The sequence below is a fragment of the Bufo bufo genome, chromosome 6, assembly GCF_905171765.1.
Source record: "Bufo bufo chromosome 6, aBufBuf1.1, whole genome shotgun sequence".
NCBI lineage: Eukaryota > Metazoa > Chordata > Amphibia > Anura > Bufonidae > Bufo > Bufo bufo.
Genome location: NC_053394.1, coordinates 95124679 through 95150735, shown reverse-complemented (window position 1 = coordinate 95150735; position 26057 = coordinate 95124679). Strand labels below are relative to the sequence as shown.

The 26057-nt window shown below is 42.7% G+C and overlaps 1 protein-coding gene across 1 annotated transcript in view; it reads left to right on the top strand.

The window, feature by feature from the left end:
• Positions 1-202: 202 nt before the first annotated feature.
• The window catches only part of LOC121005551 (protein FAM13A-like), a 77805-nt gene continuing 51950 nt past the window's right edge, over positions 203-26057 (top strand). Inside the window, exons 1-4 of the mRNA XM_040438325.1 lie at positions 203-312; positions 6513-6690; positions 14453-14662; positions 19180-19363. Of these exons, the coding sequence (XP_040294259.1) occupies positions 283-312; positions 6513-6690; positions 14453-14662; positions 19180-19363 (602 nt within the window). The 5' untranslated portion in view covers positions 203-282. The remainder of the gene's footprint in view (positions 313-6512; positions 6691-14452; positions 14663-19179; positions 19364-26057) is intronic.

Sequence of the window (26057 nt, the reverse complement as noted above, 5' to 3'; positions counted from 1 at the left end):
GCACAGCGCTGCACCTGAGGTGTCTGTGTCACTTTGTCAATCAGGCACCATGGAGACAAGGACAATTGTTCTGCGGCTGATCGAGTCTTGGTCAGGTGACGTGCAATAGCAACGAATGTTTGCCAGAAATTCCCAAACACAACAAACAAGATCTGATAAACTTTTGTTTTACTTGCTGCATATTAATGAGGGAGGATTACAGTCCGATTTTAATGGCAAAAGGCAGGTTATGGAAATTTGTAAACCACGTATAGAAAAGTTGTCAGACATCCTATCGTCACTATGGGATCAGGTGTATCCATTTCAGGATGTGTAAGTAATAACTTTCTGTGTTTTTTGCTTCCTGTGCTGTAGTTAGTATTGTGTTGGTATAACGCAGCATGTGTCTGTATGTGAGTGATAAATGGTGCTGGCTTCTATAAGAGGGCCACTCATCTTTTTTCACATATTAAAATCACTGCATATTATTTCTTTGCACTTTTACCTTTTGACAGTGTCATTATAAACAGTTTATTTTTTATTATATACATTTTTCTTGCTCATATAGCACCAACATATTCCACAGTTCTGATACAGACCGTATCATCACTTGCTGTCTCCAGTGGGGTTTATTAATCTAAATTCCCAATCAAAACCTCAACTATCATGTAGCTCTTACTGTTTTTTACTTTATATATTTTTTCTTATATTGCAATTAGTGTTGAGCGAAGCAAAGCGTTCGAAGCGGAATTTGCTCTGAAGTTTAGGAAAACTTCCATTTGCAACTAATCCGAATTTTCTCGCGCTGCATGTGTTACAAAGCAAAACTAGGTGTAGAGGAGACAAGCCCGAGAACCCTAGATCACTCATAATGCCGTGCAGCCAGCCAATCCGCAGGTAGCCATCACCTGTGATGTCACAGCCTTATAAAAGACTCATCCCCCACGGCCATCCTTTTAGCTGAGCATAGGGAGAGATGTGGCAATTGCTTATGCGCTAGGGACAGTGCTGCTGAAAATGATTAACAGAAGAATATTGGAGAAGGGACAGTGTAGGGAAACTCCAGGAAGAGTGTAGGGAGATTGCAGTGAGAGTGCATGGAGACTTATTCTTTAATTTATTTATTTATTGCTACATTTACTTATTCTTACATCAGCCATAAACTAAGATATGTAATTCTGTACTAATAAGATGGAAGCCTTTATTATTCCACTGCCAGCATGCCAACCAGTACCATCCCGTCTGCACCCCTTAGGGGGGCCAGGTCTTAATGATGACCATCCTCATCTTTTGTTGGCTTTACGTCTTCCAAATCATCCTTCAAAGTCTCCATGTCCTAGGAAAGTCAGCAAGATGCAGAGAGGAGGAACTGGATGTTCCTGATGACATATTCCCATCCATATTAGATGATGTGGAAAAGGAGGAAAAGCAGATGGCAGAAGAAGGGCTCATACCTGTAGAGCAGGAGAGCGCTGGGGTTGGAGAAGTAGGTATGCCAGAGCTGATTAATATTCTGTGTTTACTGTCAAATAACCTGCAGGAGATTGCAGGCAAAAACAGCAATGTTATGTATATTGTGCCCCCATCTAACCGGCCAAACCCCATACCAGCAACAGCCCCTGTATAAAGGTGCCGCACGGCCATTAACAATGAAGAAGGTCTATATAGTGCTGTCTTCATTATTACATGAAAGGCAGCTGCGGGATAATTGGCAAAGCGGTTCTTCACTGCAGCATGGCCGCAACCTGCCTGCAGTTCGTGTGGCCATAACCTAAGGCAGAGTTGCCCGATTTGTGCCAAATTAATTCGGAACAAACCGAATTTCTTGGAGAAATTGCGAATCAAATTTTTCTAAATGTCACTCCATTCTAATTGCAATGGTGGCGAAGCTTTCTGCTGCACCACAACCAAGGTAGGTGATCATACCCTTGTATGCCATAATGTTTTGTGCCAAATAGGGTCTGAGATAATGCAGAACAAGTACTGCAAACACCTTCCCATGGTTACTGTTACATCGATGGCCTATGACTGTCCCTGTTGCTCTCCCTAGTGGCGGGCACGGGTGCCGGTCCACTGACCCTCCTCCTGCTGCAGCAGTCAATTTGGCTTTTTGAATTGTGTGAGGACCACTTTGGCGTATGTACATCTAGACTCTTCACCTTAATTTGCCCTACACACCTTTGTTAGTATTAAACAAGCATGTCATGTCTAGCCTGTTGTAGGAATGCACACTAACTTTCTCAACCCAAAAAAAATTGAAGGCAGCAGCTCAAAAAGACACAAACCATATGGTAGCTTTATTTCAGTGTTGCAACATTTTGTCTAGGTTTAACCTCTTCAAAAAGGCTAAATCCAGACAAAACATTGCATCACTGGAATAAAGCTGGAATAACACCTGGTTTTCATGATTTTCACAGTGCTGCCCATAATTATTCATACCCCTGGCTAATTTTGACTTAAAGTTACTTTTATTCAACCAGCAAGTAATTTTTTGACGGGAAATGACATACAGTCAGGTCCATAAATATTGGGACACGGACACAATTCTAAAATTTTTGGCTCTATACACAACCACAATGGATATAAAATTAAACGAACAAGATGTGCTTTAACTACAGACTGTCAGCTTTAATTTGAGGGTATTTACATCCAAATCAGGTAAACGGTATAGGAATTACAACAATTTGCATATGTGCCTCCCACTTGTTAAGGAACCAAAAGTAATGGGACAGAATAATAATCAGAAATTAAACTTTCACTTTTTAATAATTGGTTGCAAATCCTTTGCAGTCAATTACAGCTTGAAGTCTGGAACGCATAGACATCACCATACGCTGGGTTTCATCCCTGGTGATGCTCTGCCAGGCCTCTACTGCAACTGTCTTCAGTTCCTGCTTGTTCTTGGGGCATTTTCCCTTCAGTTTTGTCTTTAGCAAGTGAAATGCATGCTCAATCGGATTCATGTCAGAAGATTGACTTGGCCATTGCATAACATTCCACTTCTTTCTCTTAAAAAACTCTTTGGTTGCTTTTGCAGTATCCTTTAGGTCATTATCCATCTGCACTGTGAAGCGCCGTCTAATGAGTTCTGAAGCATTTGGCTGAATATGAGCAGATAATATTGCCAGAAACACTTCAGAATTCATCCTGCTGCTTTTGTTAGCACTCACATCATCAATAAATACAAGAGAACCAGTTCCATTGGCAGCCATACATGCCCACGCCATGACACTACCACCACCATGCTTCACTGATGAGGTGGCATGCTTAGGATCATGAGCAGTTCCTTTCCTTCTCCATACTCTTCTCTTCCCATCACTCTGCTACAAGTTGATCTTGGTCTCATCTGTCCATAGGATGTTGTTCCGGAACTGTGAAGGCTTTTTTAGATGTCGTTTGACAAACTCTAATCTGGCCTTCCTGTTTTTGAGGCTCACCAATGGTTTACATCTTGTGGTGAACCCTCTGTATTCGCTCTGGTGAAGTCTTCTCTTGATTGTTGACTTTGACACACATACACCTACCTCCTGGAGAGTGTTCTTGACCTAGCCAACTGTTGTGAAGGGTGTTTTCTTCACCAGGGAAAGAATTTTTCGGTCATCCACCACAGTTGTTTTCTGTGGTCTTCCGGGTCTTTTGGTGTTGCTGAGCTCACCGGTGCGTTCCCTCTGTTTAAGAATGTTCCAAACTGTTGTTTTGGCCACGCCTAATGTTTTTGCTATCTCTCTGATGGGTTTGTTTTGTTTTTTCAGCCTAATGATGGCTTGCTTTACTGATAGTGACAGCTCTTTGGATCTCATCTTGAGAGTTGACAGTAACAGATTCCAAATGTAAATAGGACACTTGATATGAACTCTGGACCTTTTTATCTGCTCATTGTAATTGGGATAATGAGGGAATAACACACACCTGGTCATGGAACAGCTGAGAAGCCAATTGTCCCATTACTTTTGGTTCCTTAACAAGTGGGAGGCACATATGCAAACTGTTGTAATTTCTACATCGTTCACATGATTTGGATGTAAATACCCTCAAATTAAAGCTGACAGTCTGCAGTTAAAGCACATCTTCTTTGTTTCATTTCAAATCCATTGTGGTGGTGTATAGAGCCAAAAATGTTAAAATTGTGTTGATGTCCCAATATTTATGGACCTGACTGTAGGTGTCTCCCAAAAGATAATGAGACGATGTACAAGAGGCATTACTGTGGGAAAAAAAACATTTCTCAGCTTTTATTTACATTTGAGCAAAAAGTGTCCAGTCCACAATTATTCATACCCTTCACAAACTGTCACAGTCTATGGGAAAATCAAATGTTCTATCCCATTCCAAATAGTCCAAGCTGTTCTATAGCATCCTAATTACCCTGATTAATTGGGAACAGCTGTTTTAATCAACTCAACAGGTGAAAAACAGCAGCTCTCTGCAGTTGGTTTGTGGACAGTCATGGCTAAGACAAAGGAGCTCAGTGAGGACCTGCGGATGCACATTGTGGCTGCTCACAAGTCAGGAAAGGGCTACAAGGCCATTTCTAAATGTTTTCAAGTTCCAGTGGCTACAGTGCATAGTATTATTAAAAAATACAAGATGTTCCGCACTGTGGAAAATCTCAGAGGACGTGGTCGGAAGCCAAAAGTGACACCTGTGCTGGCCAGGAGGATAGTTAGAGAGGTGAAAAAAAATTCAAGGATCACCACCAAGGCCATCCTGGTGAATCTGGGCTCTGCTGGTGGCAATGTCTCAAGGCAGACAATCCAATGGACACTGCACACTGCTGGGTTCCACGGATGCAGACCAAGGAGGACGCCACTTCTCCAGATAAGGCACACAAAAGCTCGCTTGGACTTTGCAAAAGCTCATCTGGACAAAGAAGAAGACTTCTGGTAAACAAAAATTTAATTGTTTGGTCAAAATGTTTCCTTCATTTGGCGTAAAAAAGGAGAAGCCTTCAACCCAAAGAACACCATCCCCACTGTCAATCATGGTGGTGGGAACCTAATGCTTTTGGGGTGTTTTTCAGCCAATGGACCAGGGAACCTAATCACAGTAAACGGCACCATGAAAAAAGAGAAATACATGAGGATTCTCAACTACAACATCAGGCAGTCTGCAGAGAAACTTGGCCTTGGGCACCAGTGGACATTTCAGCATGACAATGACCCAAAACACACAGCAAAAGTGCTGAAGAAATGGTTAGCAGACAACAACATTAAAGAGGACCTTTCACCTGGAAAAACATTGTGAACTAAGTATCCTGACATATACAGCGGCGCCCAGGGATCTCACTGCACTTACTATTATCCCTGGGCACCGCTCCGTTCTCCTGTTATGCCCTCCGGTATCTTTGCTCAGTAAGTTATAGTAGGCGGTGTTTGCCCTTGTCCTGTGGGCGTCTCCTTCTCATAGGCTGTAGCGCTGGCCAATCGCAGCGCACAGCTCACAGCTCACAGCCTGGGAGGTTTTTTTCTCCCAGGCTGTGAGCTGTGCGCTGCGATTGGCCAGCGCTACAGCCTATGAGAAGGAGACGCCCACAGGACAAGGGCAGACACCGCCTACTATAACTTAGTGAGTGAAGATACCGGAGGGCATAACGGGAGAACGGAGCGGCGCCCAGGGGTAATAGTAAGTGCAGTGAGATCCCTGGGCGCCGCTCTCCATGGCAGCATACTTAGTTCACAATGTTTTTCCAGGTGAAAGGTCCTCTTTAACGTTTTGGAGTGGCCCAGCCAGAGTCCAGACTTGAATCCAATTGAGAGTTTGTGGAGGGAGCTAAAGATCAGGGTGATCGCAAGAAGACCCTCCAACCTGAAAGATTTGGAGCTCATTGCTAAAGATGAATGGGCAAAAATACCTGTGGAGACATGCAAAAAGCTGGTCTTCTTATAGGAAGCGTTTGATTGCTGTAATAGACAATAAAGGCTTTTCTATTGATTATTGAGAATGGTATGAATAATTTTGGACTGGACACTTTTTGCTCAAATGCAAATAAAAGCTGCGAAAAAATTGTTTCCACAATAATGCCTCTTGTACATCATCTTATTATCTTTTGGGAGACACCTATGTCATTTCCCGTCAAAAAATTACTTGCTAGTTGAATGAAAGTAACTTTAAGACAAAATTTGCCAGGGGTATGAATAATTATGGGCAGCACTGTACATGCATACATGGCCTCCACTAGAAGAAGGGAACTGGCCAGCCAACCTCCACTCTCAGGATTGGTGGGTGTCCCAGTGGCTGAATCCCCAACAATTAGACATCTACTTACCTATACGTCTTATAAGTCCATGGTGGAAAACCCCTTTAATAGTATATGTACCTGTAAGTTGTCCCATTATATTTTCAACGTATTGACTAATTATATTGATGACTACTATTTATTTGAGTACATATCTCAGTTGTTATCCCAGGCAGCAGAATAGAAACGCATATATGGCAACTAGGTATGGGCAAAGTAATGATGGGCATGCTCCAAGTGTTCAACTAGAAGTACTGAGATCTCACTTGGGCATTATATATGTTCTGTTTTCTTCCAGCAATCTCTTTCTGCTGTGCAAGTTACAAACATTACCAACAGGATTACCCCAGAACGTAAGGAGCAGAGGAAGAGCAGAGATCCTGCATGTCATGTTTCTTCTTCAGAAGAGAAGTCACCAGAGGAAGGCGGAATTCCTTTATTGATCAAAGAAGCTGTGCAGTATCTCTCCACCTTCGGTATGTTACAAGATGAGATCGAGAATGTGCAGCGAGCTGCAGAGATGGTCGTGAAGATGGAAGTAGTCTTATTGAGGATAGCAGCTTTCAGTCCGGTGATGGGAGGGTATACCCTTTCTTCCCTCAGGGCACACTCAGATGTTGGGGCCCTTTGCTTAATGGTAGAGATGACCTTGGTGTAAGTGGCTTTGTGGGTACAGGCTGCACAGGCTGGTACCACAGTGTGTTCGTGATGCAGATGGTAGCATGGTACAATAAGAAGGCAGGTTTTTAGTGCAATATGTTCACTGTACCTAACTAAGGCAGTTTTGCAGATGGTTTACACAGGCACTGAATATTTCAAGCACCGTCTTTACAGTTACCATGTGCAGTATCCCAAAATTATGTACAGGAGGCAGTGGGTTAAGTCTCTTTCTTATAATCTTCTCAATCTTCCCAGCTCAACTGAGGGAAGCAACTCACTATATTGGTATCTTATATAGCACAGGTGATCAAGCTGTTCTTTTAGTATGATGGGAACTTGAAGATTATTAGATCCCACCACATGCAGGGAAGTCTGTAGCCCAGGTGAAGGAATTTACCTTCTCTGGCAGAATGCTTTGCACTCCCACTTGTAGGATCACCACAATCTATGTAGAATCCAGTATATCTTTCCCTGAAGGTCTGGCACATATGCTGTCAGTGGATCTACAGTAACTAATCCAGCCTCTTTTATTTGCTATAGAAGAGAACAAGTGAGGAGCAGAGGGGATGTTGGATGCTGGCTCCTGCTGAATTAGTAAGTCCTGTCTCATACCATTAGGAGAAATAGCAGTGATGCTGTGATATTTTGACTCCATGAGTGACAAGAAATGACATTTATGCATGATGGAAACGTTTTTTGCCGTTGGGTAATCAGCCTCTTTCACATGTCAGAAATTACGTCCATGAAGATGTCCATGAAGGGTCCGTGTTTTGTCTCTGTGTCCATTTTTTTCCCTCTGTGGTCCATGTATACTGCTAGGCTGAAAAAGAGATTTATAATGTATCTCCTTCGAATGGTCAGTGAAAAACCACTGACAGAACATGGATGCCATCCGTGTTCTGTCATTGGATTTCACAGACCCGTAGACTACAAAGGGTGTGTTTTGATCTGCATCACGGACCAAAGTAGTGCATGTCACCGTTATTTTTCCCCTGAAACATAATCAGTGGAAAACCACTGATGTGTAAATAAGGCCGAATGCATAGATCATACGAGTGTATTACTGTAGTGCAGCGGCGGCATGAAGCGCACGGCGTCATAGCAACCAATGACGCAGTGCGCTCATGCTGTCAGCAGGATGCCAGGCCGGGATACCACGGACCATTCACGTCTGTGTTCCACAGCTGTGTGCATTCGGCCTAAGGCCTCATATTTTTTGTCTGTGTGCTATCCACATTTTTTAGGGATAGCCCTCTGACTCATTCATTTCTATGCGGCCATGCACACATCTATATGTTTTGCGGATCAGTGTATCCATACCACAAATTATAGAACATTTCCTATTCTGTCTGTATTGCAGATGAGAAGAGTCATTTTTATTGATGGAAGTGAGAAAAATACAGAAAGCATATAGAAATTATGCGTATTTTGCAGATCCGTGGTTTGTGGATCGAATTATGCACACGACCGTGTACATGAGGCCTAAACACATTAAAGTCTATGGATTTGTAACACCCCAGAGTTGTGTTACTACACGCCTCTACCCCGTTACTATCTTCTAAGAGCCTTTACCTTGTCATCTGATATGATTTTGCTCATGTCTTCACAACTGTGCATTTAAAACTATGTTAAATGTAAATTTCCTTGTAATTTTCAATGTTCACCAACAGGTGGCAGCAATGGATTGGTAAGGAACTAGTTTCAGTTTAGTATGTCTAGGCTGGTATGGTTGATTCCAGCTTAGCCCCCCCTTCCTGTGGAGGTGTGGACTGTTCCCACATCCTGCAGTAAGGGAGAGGAAGGAAGTTAGGTCAGAGTAGCACACCCCCTACTAGGGGTAGGGTGTGTGTGTTAGGAGCTCCCTGATATAGGGAAGAAAGCCAGGATCTTGTCTCGGCTGAGACATTGATAAAATTTCCAGCCTGAGCCCTGCAGCCTCAGCTGGATGAAGCAAGCAGACAACCTCCAGAGTTCCAGGACGAAAGCATTCCCTGTATCTGTGAGTAAAGTCCAGAGACCTAGGAGAAGCCATATTCCTCCTCAGCTAGTCAGTCCCCTTAAAGCAGAAGATAAAGAGAAGTGCAGAAGATAAATTCCTGCCACAGTTATAGAGCTAACAAGCAGACGTCTTTTCCTGCAAGCTCCTGATTTATAGTGCAGAAGATTTATTCCTGCCAACCATTGCTGAAAACCTGCTGGGACCAAAGACCAAAGCTGTACATTGCTTGGATGAAAGTTTTTTTCAGTAAAGCCAAGTTTGAACTTCACCTAAAGGTCTGGACATCAATTTCTGCTGCAAAATCCCACTATTACTCCTACTATCACTACACTCAATTTATTGCCAGGTGTCCAGCCGTACCCAGGTAGGAGACACCGTTGACACAACTATCACTATCCTACAGAGACATTATAGGACATTACACCACTCAGCATATACCCGTATCTTGCTCATTGCAGATCCGTGTGCTATGCACAGAGAACACAGGCAGCAGACGTCTGTGATTCACTGACGCGTGGATTTTTAATGGTTCAATACGATTTTATTAAAGTCTGCATAACATTCTTACATTAGACATAAAAGCAGTTAGGTTCAATATATAAAAAAATTGGTCAGAAATGAAGAGACGGGAAAGGGTACTGTATTTTCTTCTGGCACGTGTTCTGCCATTTTTTACAAGTGTTTTTTAGCGGTGTCCTTTATTTAGTCTGACAAAATTTTTCTTGCTGTTTTTTTCAGACTTTTTTTTCTGTTAGCGTAAGTAAGGGTGGGTTCACATTAGCGTTAGAGATTCCGTTATGGCTTTCCGTTATAACATGGTTATAACGGAAAATAACGGAATACCCAGACAGATTGCAAAACGGAAGCCTTTAAAAGGCATTCCGTTTGCTTTCCGTCCTAATAGAAGGGAAAGCATAACGGATCCGCATGGGTCCCGTTATGCAAGACAGGCTTTTTAGTCCTGTCGACATGACTTTGTTTTCCGTCTTGCACAACGGGACCCAGACGGATCCGTTTTGATTCCCATAGACTTCTATTAGAACGGAAAGCAAATGGAATGCCTTTTAAAGGCTTCCATTTTGCATTCCATCATAATACAAGTCTATAAGCAGAAGAACGGATCCGTCCTTCCATCTTATGGATTCCATTATTTTCCGTTATAACCATGTTACAACGGAAAGCCATAACGGAATCCCTAACGCTAGTGTGAACCCACCCCAAGGATGTACTGGCGAAAACCCTGCTAAATAAAATAAAGTATGCTGCTGTGGACTAGCACAATGCCTGATCTGCTATATGTGCATTCCGTATTTTGCGGAACGGAACAGCTGGCCCCTGATAAAACAGTACTATCCTTGTCCGTAATGTGGACAATAATAGGACATGTTCTATTTTTTTGCGGAACGGAAATACGAACATACAGAAACGGAATGCACACAGAGTAACTTCCGATTTGCGGACCCATTGAAATGTATGGTTACGTATACGGTCCGCAAAAAAACGGAACGAACATGGAAAGAATATATGTTTGTGTTCATGAGCCCTAACCCAAAGCTTCAAACTTACACCCTTTGGTAGAATATTCAATGGAAGTAATGTGGACCCTCATCTTTTAAAAGAACCTACAGGTAAATTCTTTACCTATAGGGGTGTTGTCTATTAAGCTCCGCAGGTCTATTCGTTTGATTAAGTGAAGTGTGGAAAATAAGTAATTATTTTTTCTCCTGAGGAGATATCTATGGAAAAACACCTGAAAAAACCCACATCCAGAGCATGCTGCAGTTTTTAAAAAAAAGACACTGACCCAAAAAAGCACACCATAAGGTTAAAAAAACTCCAATAAAAAAAACTAAAAACTTTCATGCAACATCTGGAGCTGTCTTTTTTCAAAACATGCCAACGACCAAAAACTAGAAAGCCCTTAAAAAATACTAGAACAATCTATGTGTGACACATGCCTCAATCAGCTAAATGAGCTAAATCAGGCTAACTACATCCATATTCGTACTCCCTTTTCAGAACTGGAGTAAGTCATATAAAAATGTAAAAGTGGCAACTTTTTGTGCAAATCAGCCCAAAAAAATAGCAAAGTTCTATTTTGCTACTTTTTGGAGCAGAAATTCTGGAATGCAAGGCACGATAAATTCCTTCCATTGTCTTGTGGAGACTCAGCAGTGTCATTCACTGTATAACATAAGAGCTGATTGTGCTCATTAATTCCACTCACAAACACTACTTTTCATCAGAGGAAGGGCGTCTTGGAGCCAGAGCTAGCAGGTGATTTTTTTTAATGCTACAAGAAGCACCACTTAGGAAACCATCATTTCAGCGTAAACATAGTTTTAGCGTACCCTTGGACAATATATTTACAGTCCGTGGTGGACAAAGTATTAAGTGTTTTTCAATTATAGGTAGCCAACTCTATGTACTGTGTTCGGGAGATACAGCACAGAAATGTATGCTGAGCCCATTACTTAGTGAGCTGGTGGGATGTTTAGTCCTTGAAAAAAGGTTACAATCCTTGCTGATTCAGAGATCCTTGGAGGTGCTAGTTACAGGTGACTCCATCAACAAACCTAACCGAATTGAAGAAATGTTTGCTAGTTTGTTAAAAAGGAAAAAATCAAATTTCACATGAACATGAGTATTCAGAGTCAAATACTTGGACACTTGAAATTTAGCTCTGGGGGCCTCCCATTTCTCTTAATCTTTGTTGAGATGTTTCTACACATTGATTGGAGTCCATTTGTGGTAAATTCAGTTGATTGGACATGATTTGGAAAGACACATCCCTGTCTATATAAGGTCTCACAGCTGACAATGAATATCAGAGCAAACCCCAAGCTCTGAGGAGGAAAGAACTGCCTGTAGAGCCCAGAGACATGATTATGTGGAGGCACAGATCTGGAGAAGGGCGCAAAAAAAATCTGGTGTACTGAAAGTTCCCAGGAGCACAGTGGGCTGCATAATTCTTAAATGGACGTATGGAACAGCCAGGACTCTTCCTAGAGCCGGATGCCCCACCAAACTAAGTAATCGGGGGAAAGGGCATTAGAAAGAGAGGTCACCAAGAACCCAATGCTCACTCTGGCTGAGCTCCTGTGTGCAGATGAGAAAAAGGTCCAGCTTTCCACCAATCTAGGCTTTATGGCAGAGTGGTCAGAAATAAGCCTGTCCTCAGTAAATAACACATGAAAGTTTGCAAAAAGAGCATCTAAAGGACTCTCAGACCGTGAGAAACAAGATTCTCAGGACAAAGCCAAGAATAAACTAAGCATCATGTTTCAAGGAAACCAGGCAATGCCCAATACGATCCCCACAGTGAAGCACAGTTGTGGCAGCATCTTGCTGTGGTGGTGTTTTTCAGCTGCTGGGATAGGAAGACTGGTCAAGGTTGAGGGAAATCTGAATGGAGCAAAATACAGGAGATATTCTTAAGGAAAACCTGATCCAGAGTGCTCTGGACCTTGGACTGTGCTGAAGGTTTACCTTCCAACAAGACAATGATCCTAAGCACACAGCCAAGACAACATAGGTGTGGCTTAGGGACAGCTCAGTGCCCAGCCAGAGCCTTGACTTGAATCCAATCTGGAAAACGGCTCACCTGAAAATGGCTTTTCACCGACGGTTACCATCCATTATGGCAGATCTTGATAGTTTCTACAGAGACGAATGGCAAAAAAATCCACAAATCCAGGTGTGCAAATCTTGTGGCATCATACCCAAGAACACTGGAGTCTGTAATCACTGCCAAAGGGGCTTCAAGTACAGAGTCAAGGGTGTTAATACTTATGTCAGTGCATTTTAATGAATTAGCAAAGATGTCTAACATTCTGTTTTCACTTTGTTATTATGGGGTATTGATAGCAGAATGATGGGGGAAAAAATGTGATTTTTTTTTATTTTAGCACAAGGCCGCAACATAACAAAATGTGAAACAAGTGAAAGGGTCTACAGACTTTCTGAAGGCACTGTATGAAGACACTTGAAAAAGAGGGTTTAAAAGGGTTTTCCCACGATGGACATATATCACCTATTCCTGGGATAGTTGATAAATGTTTGATCACTGTGGATCTACCCTGGGATCCCTACTGTTCACCAGAATGAAGCTCCTGAGCCCCCCTTCCTTCTCACTACGGGGAGGCGTTTGAATGAACTAGAGGTCTAGCGTGTGATAAACTTCATTCAAAGTCTATGAGACTAATGGAGATAGCTAAGTATAGCATCTAAGTATAGCTGTTTCCATCAGCCCCATAAATAGAGCAGCAGAGGCCATGCTCGACCACCAATTAATTCAAAGTCCTGGGTCGTACAGAGAGGAGAAACGGAGGTTCAGGAACCCAGTCTAGTGACTGCGAGTGTCCCAGCGATAGGGCAGAGAGACATTTATGACCTTTTCTGTGTATAGGTGATGAATGTCCATTGTGGGAAAACCACAGGAAGACATAGACAGTAGAGGCCGCCTTGCAGTAGTATGTGGGCCCTTTGCTGTTAAATAGCTAATTATTATTTAGACTGTGGAGTTCATCATAGTGCTCCTTACTGCTTTCTTTCATTCCTTATCTCTAGTCAATCCTTCATCTGATTGATCAGAATCCATCATCATTTTACGCCAAGAGACTCTTTTTGTCCCTATTGCTAAGAGGGCCCCTATTTAGCTGCACAGGCTGCACCAGTGGTATGTTCGCCATAGGATCCCGTGCTTTTGGTTTTTATGAAGGAACTCAATCTGTGTGCTTACTTCATGAACATTTTCAATTATATTCTCTTAGGTACTTTGTGCTTAATTGGTCTTAAAGGGTTTCTATCACTTCATATGACATAATTAGCTGGCAGACACTAGCGATCTGCTAGTGTCTGCTCTGGCCAACCATCCTACTATAATCACTTGTGGGGCAACGGTTTTGCTAAAAAACTAACTTTTATAAATATGCTAATGAGCCTCTAGGTGCTATGTGGGCGTCATTAGCACCTAGAGGCTCCGTCTACCTTCATACACAGCGGCCGCCCAGCACGTCCCTCCAGCCCGCCCATGTCCTCCTCCGTGTGACGCAGCGGCCGAATTCTCGCGCATGCGCCGTGCGCGGCTGTATTCGGCGCATTAGAGATGTCTGAGCTCGGAGCGGTCAGACATTCAATGCGCATGCGCGGCTGTATTCGGCGCATGCGCATTGAATGTCTGACCGCTCCGAGCTCAGACATCTCTAATGCGCCGAATACAGCCGCGCACGGCGCATGCGCGAGAATTCGGCCGCTGCGTCACACGGAGGAGGACATGGGCGGGCTGGAGGGACGTGCTGGGCGGCCGCTGTGTATGAAGGTAGACGGAGCCTCTAGGTGCTAATGACGCCCACATAGCACCTAGAGGCTCATTAGCATATTTATAAAAGTTAGTTTTTTAGCAAAACCGCTGCCCCACAAGTGATTATAGTAGGATGGTTGGCCAGAGCAGACACTAGCAGATCGCTAGTGTCTGCCAGCTAATTATGTCATATGAAGTGATAGAAACCCTTTAACCAGTACCATTAATGAGACCGTATTTTGAGATTTTTGCAGTGATAAAACCACTTTTGTTTCAGGTCTGGAGCACACGGGGCTGTTTAGAGTCACTGGTTCACTGAAGAAGGTAACAGCTTTGAAAGCAAAGTATGATGGAGGGGAGTCGGTGGATCTAACACAAGACGGTGATATAGATACTGTGGCAAGTCTTCTAAAACTTTGCTTAAAGGAACTCCCCAAAGGTGTTATCCCTGAAACCACACAGTATTCCTTCATCATTGTTTACAAAGGTAATAATATCAAGGCTGAAGACACAAATGACTTAAAGGGGTATTCCGGGTTACAACAAGTTAACCCTTATCCACTAAACTGGACGATAACTGTTAGATTGTTGAGTCTCCAACTGGTGGAACCTCCACCGATGATGAGATCAAGGGAACCACAACAATATAAACTAACCTCAGAGTCCCCTTTAAAAATTCAGTCAAGTGTTCCCATAGCAGTACTAGCCATTTCAGCTAATAATAGAGTTAAAGGGGTTAGCCAATGAATAATGTAAAAAAATAAATAAATATGAAAATCAGACAACGTGTAGTACATGACAGTCTCGTTCTTTCAAAGTTAGAACCAGCCCTGTATCTCACATGGATCCAGAGATCTCCCCATTCATTGCTACAATGGTTCTGCTAGATTTATATCAAGCTGGCAGCACATAGAAACATAGAAACATAGAATGTGTCGGCAGATAAGAACCATTTGGCCCATCTAGTCTGCCCAATATATCTGAATCCTATGAATAGTCCCTGGCCCTATCTTATATGAAGGATAGCCTTATGCCTATCCCATGCATGCTTAAACCCCTTCACTGTATTTGCAGCTACCACTTCTGCAGGAAGGCTATTCCATGCATCCACTACTCTCTCAGTAAAGTAATACTTCCTTATCTACATGGGATGTGTCCTTTCTGCGGGGGTGTTTTTTCAGCTGCAGTTCTCTCTCCCTATCACAGTTTAGGAGGCAGTTAAAGGATGAAACTGAGCATGTGTGTCCACATCAGTGAGGCAGATTGAAAAAAAAGGAAAAGAACAAACAGCAGGTGGCGCTATACAGATACATTTCATTAACTGGCTCGCTGGCTATACTACATTTTTAATTACATACAATTACAAAAGTAATCAGATCCAGGTGCTGGTTTGAAAACAGCAGAACATTTTTCAGTGGACAACCCCTTTAGGTCATAGTGCCTCCATTGTAGAGTCAGTCTGCTTCACCAGCCATAATAAAATTGTTATAGCGCTCCTTTCCTCAACTACTATTGATAGGATTTGGCACGTGAATGGACAGTTAGTGGCCACTTATATAAATCCCTATTCCTGTGTTAAAGTATTTCTAATTGGGAAAAAGTCTGCCTGGCAGAAGTAGTGTGTTGCAGGGTTTTCACCTACCCACCATGCACTAGGGGGTATACGCGCCATGCATACTCATAATGTGCATAATATATTTCTTATCATATGTTTCTATTTTGGACCACTAACACCTTAAGAACCCAGGACGAGAATGCTCATCCTAAATGGCCGGTACTTTGTGTCCCAAGACGAGCATTCTCGTCCTGCAGTCCTTCCCTCCCCCCATGTGCGGTGCCGCGATCAGCAGCATAGATCCGGCTATTACTGACAGCCGGATCCCTGCTGCATCCACCAGCATTGGTGATAAAACAGATGCTGGTGGGTTAACCCCTCATATGCCGCGGTCATATTGGAGGTTTGTGCTCCCTCTCCTTAGGTGTCGGGTCCACGCGCTGCGGTGGCCGGGACCCGTTGGTTGCCATAGCAGCTCCTTGGGGCCTGGCATGTACGGAGGCCTATGAGGCCTTGGGGCCTGGCATGTACGGAGGCCTATGAGGCCCAGCCCCCAGGCTGTGTCTCATAGGCAAACTATCAGTGTATTACACTGTGAAATACATTGATAGTCAATGCAGTACAATACAGATATATTGTGCTGCATTGAAACAGGGATCAGACCCTGTAATGTTGAAGTCTGGGACAAAAATAAAAAATATTCAAAGTGAAATAAAAGTTTATTTAACAATATAAAATAAATTAAGTTTCAATAAAAAAAAGCCCCTTTCCCATAAAAAGAGACATAAAAAATAGAAAAAAAAACAAAAACAGACATATTAGGTATCACCACGTACGTAACAATCTGTTCTTTAAAAATATCACATGCTCTATCCCGTCTGGTCAACACCGTAATTTAAAAAAAATAAAAACAGTGATAAAAAAAGCCATTTTTTGTCACCTTTCATCACAAAAAGTGTATTACCAAGTGATCAAAAAGTAGTATGTACCCTAAAATAGTACCAATCAAACCGCCATCTCAGCCCGCAAAAAATGAGCCCCTACCTAAGACAGTCGCCAAAAAAATAAAAAAAATACTATAGCTCTCAGACTATAGAGACACTATTTCACTGTTTCAAAAATGCTTCTATTGTTTTAAATGTAAAAAAAATGTAAAAGATGACATATTAGGTATCGCCGCATCCGTAACAACCTGCTCTATAAATATACCACATGACCTAACACGTCAGGTGAACACCTTAAAAAATTTATAAATAAAAAACATGTCAAAAAAGCAATTTTTTGTCACCTTACATCACTAAAAGTGTAATACCAAGTGATAAAAAGTCATATGCACCCCAAAATCATACCAATCAAACCATCATCTCATCCGCAAAAAATTAGACCCAATCGCCCAAAAAATTTAAAAAACTATGGCTCTCAGAATATAGAGACACTGAAAAAAGATTTTTTTTGTTTCAAAAATTATTGTGTAAAACTTAAATAAATAAAAAAAAGGACACATATTAGGTATCACCGTGTCCGTAAGAATCTGCTGTATAAAAAGTCATATGCACCCCAAAATCATAACAATCAAACCATCATCTCATTCCGCAAAAAATAAGATCCTACCTAAGACAATCGCCCAAAAAACAAACAAACTATGGCTCTCAGAATATGGAGACACTAAAACATGATTTATTTTGTTTCAAAAAGTTATTGTGTAAAACTTGAAATAAAAAAAGTATACATATTAGGTATCACCGTGTCCGTAAGAAACTGCTGTATAAAAATATCACATGACCTAACCCCTCAGGTGAACACCGTAAAAAATTTAAGTAAAATTAAAAAAGCCATTTTTTGTCACCTTACATCACAAAAAGTGTAATACCAAGCGATCAAAAAGTCATATGCACCCTAAAATAGTACCAATCAAACTGTCATCTTATACAAAAAAAAATTAGCCCCTACATAAGACAGTCGCCCAAAAAAAAAAAAAAAATATGGCTTTCAGACTATGGAGACACTAAAAAATTTTTTTTTTTTTAAATGCCATATTTGGTATTGTTGCGTCCGTAACAACCTGCTCTATAAAAATACCACATGATCTAACCTTTCAGATGAACACTGTAAATAACAAAAAATAAAAACAGTGCAAAAACAGCTATTTTTTTGTTACCTTGCCTCACAAAAAGTGTAATATAGAGCAACCAAAAATTATATGTACCCTAAAATAGTACCTACAAAACTGCCACCTTATCCCGTAGTTTCCAAAATGGGGTCTTTTTTGGAGTTTCTACTCTAGGGGTGCATCAGGGGGTCTTCAAATGTGACATGACAACTTAAAATTATTCCAGGGAAATCTGCCTTCCAAAAACCATATGGCGTTCCTTTCCTTCTGCGCCCTGCCGTGTGTCCGTACAGCACTTTACGACCACATATGGGGTGTTTCTATAAACTACAGAATCAGGGTAATAAATATTGAGTTTTGTTTGGCTGTTAACCCTTGCTTTGTTACTGGAAAAATGGATTAAAATGGAAAATCTGCCAAAAAAGTGAAATTCTGAAATTTCATCTCCATTTTCTTTTAATTCTTGTGGAACACCTAAGGCCCCTTTCACACGGGCGAGAATTCCGTGCGGGTGCATTGCATGAGGTGAACGCATTGCACCCGCACTGAATCCGGACCCATTCATTTCAATAGGGCTGTTGAGATGAGCAGTGATTTTCATGCATCACTTGTGCGTTGCGTGAAAATCTATATTGAGAGGACAGCACAGCTTGTTGCCTCTCTGTGCCCGCGTGGACAGGAGGTGTCTATGTAAACTGTACCAAGCTGACCTTACATGCTCCTCCAGGAGGGCGTAATGTCACGTCTTGGTAACCAGGGACAATACCATGTCTCGTGAGCTTGACCTAGTTGATGTCAAGTGGGCACGAGGGGTGGTATCCATCACAGGGCCATTTATGGATGGTTTCTATTATGTAAGCCTCACAAAGTGACTTCAGACCCGAACTGGTCCTTAAAAAGTGGGTTTTGGATTTGCTTCTAAACTTCTAAGTCTTCTAACATCCCAAAAAAAAAAATGTCATTTGCAAAATGATCCAAATATGAAGTAGACATATGGGAAATATAATAGTAATAACTATTTTAGGAGGTATCACTATCTGTTTTAAAAGCAGAGAAATAGAAATTTAGAAAATTGCTAATTTTTCTAAATTTTTGGTAAATTTGGTATTTTTTTTATAAATAAAAATGAAATATTTTGACTCAAATTTACAACTGTCATGAAGTACAATATGTGACGAGAAAACAATCTCAGAATAGATAAGTAAAAGCGTTTTAAAGTTATCACCACATAAAGTGACACATGTCAGATTTGCAAAAAATGGCGGGGTTCTTAAGGTGAAAAATGTCCTGAAGGGGTTAAGAATATATATGTTAATACATTGATACTTTGTCTTCAAAGATTACAGATTGGATGAAGAGGACTGCAGCAAACATCTGAAACAACTGATAGAACATCTCAGCCAAACTCACTTTACTGTGCTCCACTATCTATGCACTTTCTTCATTAGGGTGGCTTCTTATAGTGAAATAAACAAAATGACCTTGGAAAATCTCTCTATTGTTCTGGGCCCGAGTTTCTTCAGGTACTATGCTTTCTTATATATAACAGCTTAAGTGCATCTTTACCTAAGTAAAGAAAACATGTGTATGACCGTTTTCTAAACCATTTTATAAGTCGATTAGCATAAAACTTTGTTCTAATACTGTACGGAGACTTCGGGTAATAACTTCATAAATTTATTTGTACTGTAAAAAAACATTTCCCGAACTCGGGTTCGGTTCTAAGTGGTACCTTGGAACTGAACCCGAGTTATGGAAATAAATTTTTACAGTATAAATTAATTTATGAAGTTATTACCTGAAGTCTCGCAAGACTTCTGCTCATCGGAGCCAATACATTCTAATGCTGTACGGAGCTCCTGCTCCGTACAGTATTGAAACAAAGTTTTATGCGAATCGACTTTGGATGTTTCATCCGAAGTCGATTCGCTCATCCCTAGTTAGAATGTAATGTTAAAAACATTGGCAAAAATAAAAGATGACTGCAGGTAACCTATTTGGCTTCTTGTTGACATATTGCAGCATGCCACAGGGGCGTGAATAAGTGGCTGGATGGAAGTTGTTGTAATACTCACGGTTCTGATGCTCCCTTGGCTTGTGCCGTAATGTGAAAGGGAAGCCTTTCTTCTATTAAAATCACTCCCTGCTTGTAGGGTTCTCCTGCCTAATGATGGTTGAGGTACCCTTGGTGTTGTAGATTTTTAGGTACAAGGTAGGGTCCTGGTTGTCATGACACCAACACTTTGCACACATCCACAGATGTTTTCAAGTTTTACGGCTGCACAGGTAGCTGAGAGGCCAAGGTGTCTCTCAAAAGTAGTCTTCCTTACTCCACTTCTTTACCTGACTTGTATACAAAGTATTCAGTTATTATAAAGCAATGCAATCGACCAGGCGGTTCCCCCCTAACAGCAGACAAAACCTCGGCTCCTTTTTTAAAAGGTTGCTCTCCGCAGAATCCACCTTGGCCTGTGGGTATTCCTCACAGTGAGCCAAACTGTGATCTGGTAAGCTCAAGCACCGAAGGCAACTTCTGAATATGAATTCCGTAGAGTCATTAAATCCTTTTAGACAGATTATCTGTACTGGGCTTTCTCTACACCCCTTTGTTACATCTGGCCTGCTTTTGTTGTTCTGGATAGTTCCAGGTCTGGATAGTTCCAGGTCCAGGCTGGCTCACGAGGCTGCAACATGTGCTCCTCTCACTACTGAGCCTGAGCTCAGACCATCTCTGAACGGTCAACTCTATATTCCCTTTAGAACAGGAATGGAATGCACATGCTGTGCTCAATGCCATTCTGTGCAGCCTCCAACCCTCTGATCACAGATATCCTTGTCTGTATCTAGTAGATTCTCACATGTATTTTCTGTGTCAGGGAGGAGTGGCATGCAGTGTGGGAGCATGGACAGATAAGTGTGAATTGTGCAGCTTGTGGCCATGTCTAGGACCACCAATATTGGCACACCAACCGTGTGACACTCTAATAAGAAGTTAATGAGGTGGACAGGTATGCAGCAGCTATCTTTATAGGAGAAATGAAACACACCTATGCCTGTCCTGCTCCATTCTGGAATGTGAACAGACGCCCCAAGATCGGTGGGTTTTCCATGTTGGAACTAGCATGGCAGACAGTTATGACATATACTTTTGATGTGTCATAAATATTTCATTTTGTAATATACCTTTTTTTTTTTAGCTTTTTGTTTGTGGCTGACAATGTGGCCCACAGACCAGGAAAGGTTGTGACAAAGCGGCTTTTAATTAAAGCCTTTACGATACACTCTGGTGCTCCGAATCAAAGTACCCCCAGGGGTTAATATCCACGCGTGGCTGAGAGACTTGACGCTGACACATAGATGGTCAATGCAATCTCTACTTTATTACAGAAAGTAAGCGGTATATACATCTTCAGAAAAGGGCAGTACTTTCTGAGGCCCAGGCATTATTTCATTGGCTCAAAAGGAAGAAGAGATAAGAGAAGAAGAGATAACACTCTAGCATCTGCGCACTGTGCACTACTTTGGAATGTGAACTAATGTAAACATCTGGTTATCGTCGCCATGTTGTAATGGCGTCTATCCTAACAATAATACTGCACACGTCATATATGACACTTCAAAGAGGCGTTCTTCTATAGGCAGTGAGTAATATGTGTGTATCATATTCATCCAGCCAAGGGATTGGATTTAGCATCCTTTCTCAGTGCACACATCTTCTTCAAAGTATCTGTGGGGAGATAGAAGACAAACTCTGCCCACAGGACAGTTCTCTGCCCCCCCCTTCTTCTCCTCATAGCATTGCATAGACAGAGCTCGACTAACAGCAGAAAGGGGAGGGGGGAGGCTCCTGAGATAAGAAGAAGTTTGTAACAACTTAAGTTTAACCAGTTACAGTCCTAGAGATACAAAAAATATAGAATAAAATTCACACATCTCTAACAGTCCCCCCTTGAATTTTAATTCTCTCCCTAAACCTAAACATCTGTCCCAATGCTCCGCCTCCTCTTCACCATCTTCCATGACAAGCCATTCCTAGCGAACAGCCTCCCATGACACTGGATTTGAGCATGGGGAAGTCAGATGATCTTTCCCTAATTTGCGTTGACATCATATGGGGGGGACTGGAGGTCATCAGTGCTTCTGATTTGTCTGGATCGAAGTTTTCATACAATTTTTCCATATTCTTTTGAGTCATGATCATCAGTCACACAAGGGAAAACCAGTCTCAACACTTCCTTGAAATCAATCCAATTATGCTTTTCTTTGAGCTTCACTGTGCTTGTGGTCAACAACACTCGGAATGGACCATCAAACCAGGGTTTTAGGACTTTTCTAACGTGTCTTTTTAATACCACCCAATCTCCAGACACAAGTGGGGGAGTTCCTGGTACTTTATCAAAACCTGGAAGTGAAGCAAAAACTCGAAAATATACTTTAGTCAAATGCTTGTACAAAACTGATCACATAATCTGTCAGACAACCATGTTGCATCTGGAGCTGCTGTGGGAAATAAAATCCTATCCTAGGGGCTGACCCAAAAAGGACCTTATAGGGACAAAGGCCTGTCTCACGGTTAGGCGTATACCTTACTAAAAGAGGGCTACCAGCAGGCACTCTATTAAGGCTTTTTGAATCTTTAACTTTAGTGTCCCGTTCAGTTCCTTTTTCCTACTCTACTGCTGCTTTGTGGATGGTACGAAGCATGTAAGGCCTGTCCTACACCCAAAACCTTCATCATCTCCTGCATCACTTCACCTGTGAAGTGAACACCTGTGTCACTTTCAATGATCTAAGGTACCCCATACCTGCACACAACTTCAGCCATTATCTTCTTTACTTTTTTGGGTACGGTTTTGTCCATCCTGAAAACAAGTCATCACATATCAATACATACTCATACATGCCCACCTTGGGTAGTTGAAGGTAGTCTGCAAACGTTGAAACAGATACAAAAAGCAAGACATGTTTCTTGGGTACCTTAACCACCTTGCCCATGTTGTTCTGGGCACAAATCATTTATCCTTGAGTATATCTGACTGTTACAGTGCTGAACCCTGGGGCGTACCATATGCTACGTACTAAATCACACATAGCAGTTTTTGTCGGGTGCATCACTCCATGGGTTGCCTGAGCCATCATAGAGTAGAGGGACCTGGGAAGGCAAAGTTTCCCTTGGAACTGTTTTAGGCCCTTCTTATTTGTAGTCCCCCCTTTTCCATCCACCAGTCCCTTTCCTCCTTCCCCATCTGGTTCTGTAAGGTCTTAAGAACTTTCGGGAGACAGGAGGAGTTATTTCAGGGACCTGAACTGTGGCCACTTAAGACAGGGGTCTGCTTAAGTAATTTGGCAGCCATTTTTGCCGCCTGATCTGCCGTGGCTTTCCCCTTTGCCTCCTCTGCATCTGTTTACAGTGGCCTTTCGTTGCTATCATCACCCCTCATGTTAGTGACAAGAGGGCTTCCATCAGAGACCTCACTGCTTCCCCATTTTCGATGGGTTTACCTGAAGCGATCAAGGAGACTCTGGCTTTCCATATGGGCCCATAGTCATGGGCTATCCCAAAAGCACATCTGGAATCAGTGTAAATGTTGGCTGTTTTCCCATCTGCATATCTGCAAGCCATCTTCAGAGTTTTTAGCTCCACTTCTTGAGCAGACATGTGTGGTAGTTCACGTTTAATCACCACTGCCCAACCTGTGTAGTACCTGCCATCCTGGCCATACCTCGATCAATCCACAAAGAGCACATGATCTACAGTAGATTACCTAATGGCTGATTTACCAAATCCCACTACCTCTTGTGACATCATCTGAAAACAGTCAGGAGCTTCTTCCTTTGAATCTGGAAGAAATCTGGAAGAAAAGTTTAAAGTGCGGTGCCCTAACTCTTCCCTCCCCCCTTGATCCAGAGGCAACAGGGTGGCTGGGTTCAAAGTCTTACACCTTTGAAGAGAAACATTGTCAGGCAACAAAATGGAACACTGCAGACTCAAATAACGGGCAATAAAACAATCATTTGGATTGTACGTTCATGAGGATAGATGTAATATCACCATCACTTTGTGGTTCAGAACTATCTCAGAGCTTTCATCAAGCATAGCTAGTACAACTACTACAGCTCTGATGCAGAAAGGGGCACCTCTGGCCGCAGGATCAAGTCTGGCTGAATAATATGCTACGGGGCGTTATTGCTGGCCATGCAGTTGGGTGAGGACAGCTGAGTCATGGCCACTAACTTCATAACAATACAATCTAAATGTAATAATCTGATATGCCCAGTGTGGGGGAACACAAAATTGCCAGCTCTAGGCATAAAAAGCATCTACCACCTCATCTGTGAGGCGGTAGGGACTAAAGGACAAATCAATCACAGTGGAGTAAGTAGAGGTAATGGGAACCTGAGCCAACAAGGTGTGTGTATTGGGCACGATGTGGGTGTTAAAAACTGTGGCTTCATTAACGGCATGTAGGTCATGTACCATCCAATGGTGAGTGGGTTTGCTTTTCTCAGCTTCTGGGAGTACTGATACAAACATGCAGTGGCGTAACTACCAGGGAAGCAGGGGAAGCAGCTGCTTTGGGGCCCGGGCTGCCAAGGGGCCCGGGGCCCCGGCAGCGTGTGTGACAGTTTTCAAGTTAGTTAAATATGATCGATTCTTGTCTTAATGTTCAGGGGCGGGCCCCTTCACAGAAGCAGCGGCAGCGGACCAGGCCCCCTCGCTAATGTGATCTAATATTACTGTCTCCTGATGTGTCTGGGATTTGAACCCAGATATAGTACCATGTATCAGAGGCAAAGCATTTACCCACACAACCAAAAGGGCTGCTACATCTATACACATGACAGCTCTGCTACATCTATACACATGACAGCTGCCCCAACACACCCAGCACTGCTATATCTCTATATGACAGCTGCACCAGCACACTCAGCTCTACTATATCTCTATATATGACAGCTGCCCCAGCAAACCCAGCTCTGCTACATCTATACACATGACAGCTGCCCAAACACACCCAGCACTGCTACATCTATACACATGACAGCTGCCCCAACACACCCAGCACTGCTATATCTCTATATGACAGCTGCACCAGCACACTCAGCTCTACTATATCTCTATATATGACAGCTGCCCCAGCAAACCCAGCTCTGCTACATCTATACACATGACAGCTGCCCAAACACACCCAGCACTGCTACATCTATACACATGACAGCTGCCCCAACACACCCAGCACTGCTATATCTCTATATGACAGCTGCACCAGCACACTCAGCTCTACTATATCTCTATATATGACAGCTGCCCCAGCAAACCCAGCTCTGCTACATCTATACACATGACAGTATCACGGCTGTAAGTGAGCAACTAGAGCATACACAGAAAATAGAGCCACTGACCGGACCCAAACTAGGGAGGATAAAGGGTGACCCCTGTCAGACCCTCAAAGCTTTCCCTATGCTGCTAAGCACATACCCGGATCCTAATGGTGGAACGAGGCATTCCCGCGTACCTAAGACTGATGACCACTGTAACCCCTACAATAGTGGAAGGGGCACGGCCACCGGTGCCCTGCTCAGTATATGGAGGGAACCGTGGTCGCCTCGGATCCGGTCAGAAAACAAACAGATACACTACAATGACTGCACACTTAGCTGAAGGTGCTGCGGCAGCAGAGAAGACGGATCCAAAGACAGGTGGCAATATCCGGAGTACTTGCTGCAGCAGAACAAAGGTCCAGTGAAAAGATAGCATACAAGTGAAGATACTCAAGCAAGAGCTACAACTCAAATGAGAAATATAATCCACACTCTACAAAAGGAGGAGGGGTGATTTAAAGGCAGAGAAATCAAACATAGGAGGAACAGCTGGAAGGAAGGAAACAGAAAGTAATGACCTCATCCCAGGGGCGGAGAAACAGAGCAGTGAGAACTCCTCCAAGCTCTGGTAGTGACATCATCACAGGGGTGGAGAAACAGAGCTGTGAGAACGTCTCAAAGCTCTGGTAGTGACAGTACCCCCCCCCTCTACGGGTGGACTCCGGACACCCAGGACCCACCTTCTCAGGATGAGCCCTATGAAATGCCCTGATGAGGCGAGTGGCTTTAATGTCCGACACCGGAACCCACATCCTCTCCTCAGGACCATAACCCCTCCAATGAACGAGGTACTGAAGAGAACCACGGACAATGCGAGAGTCCACAATTCTGGAA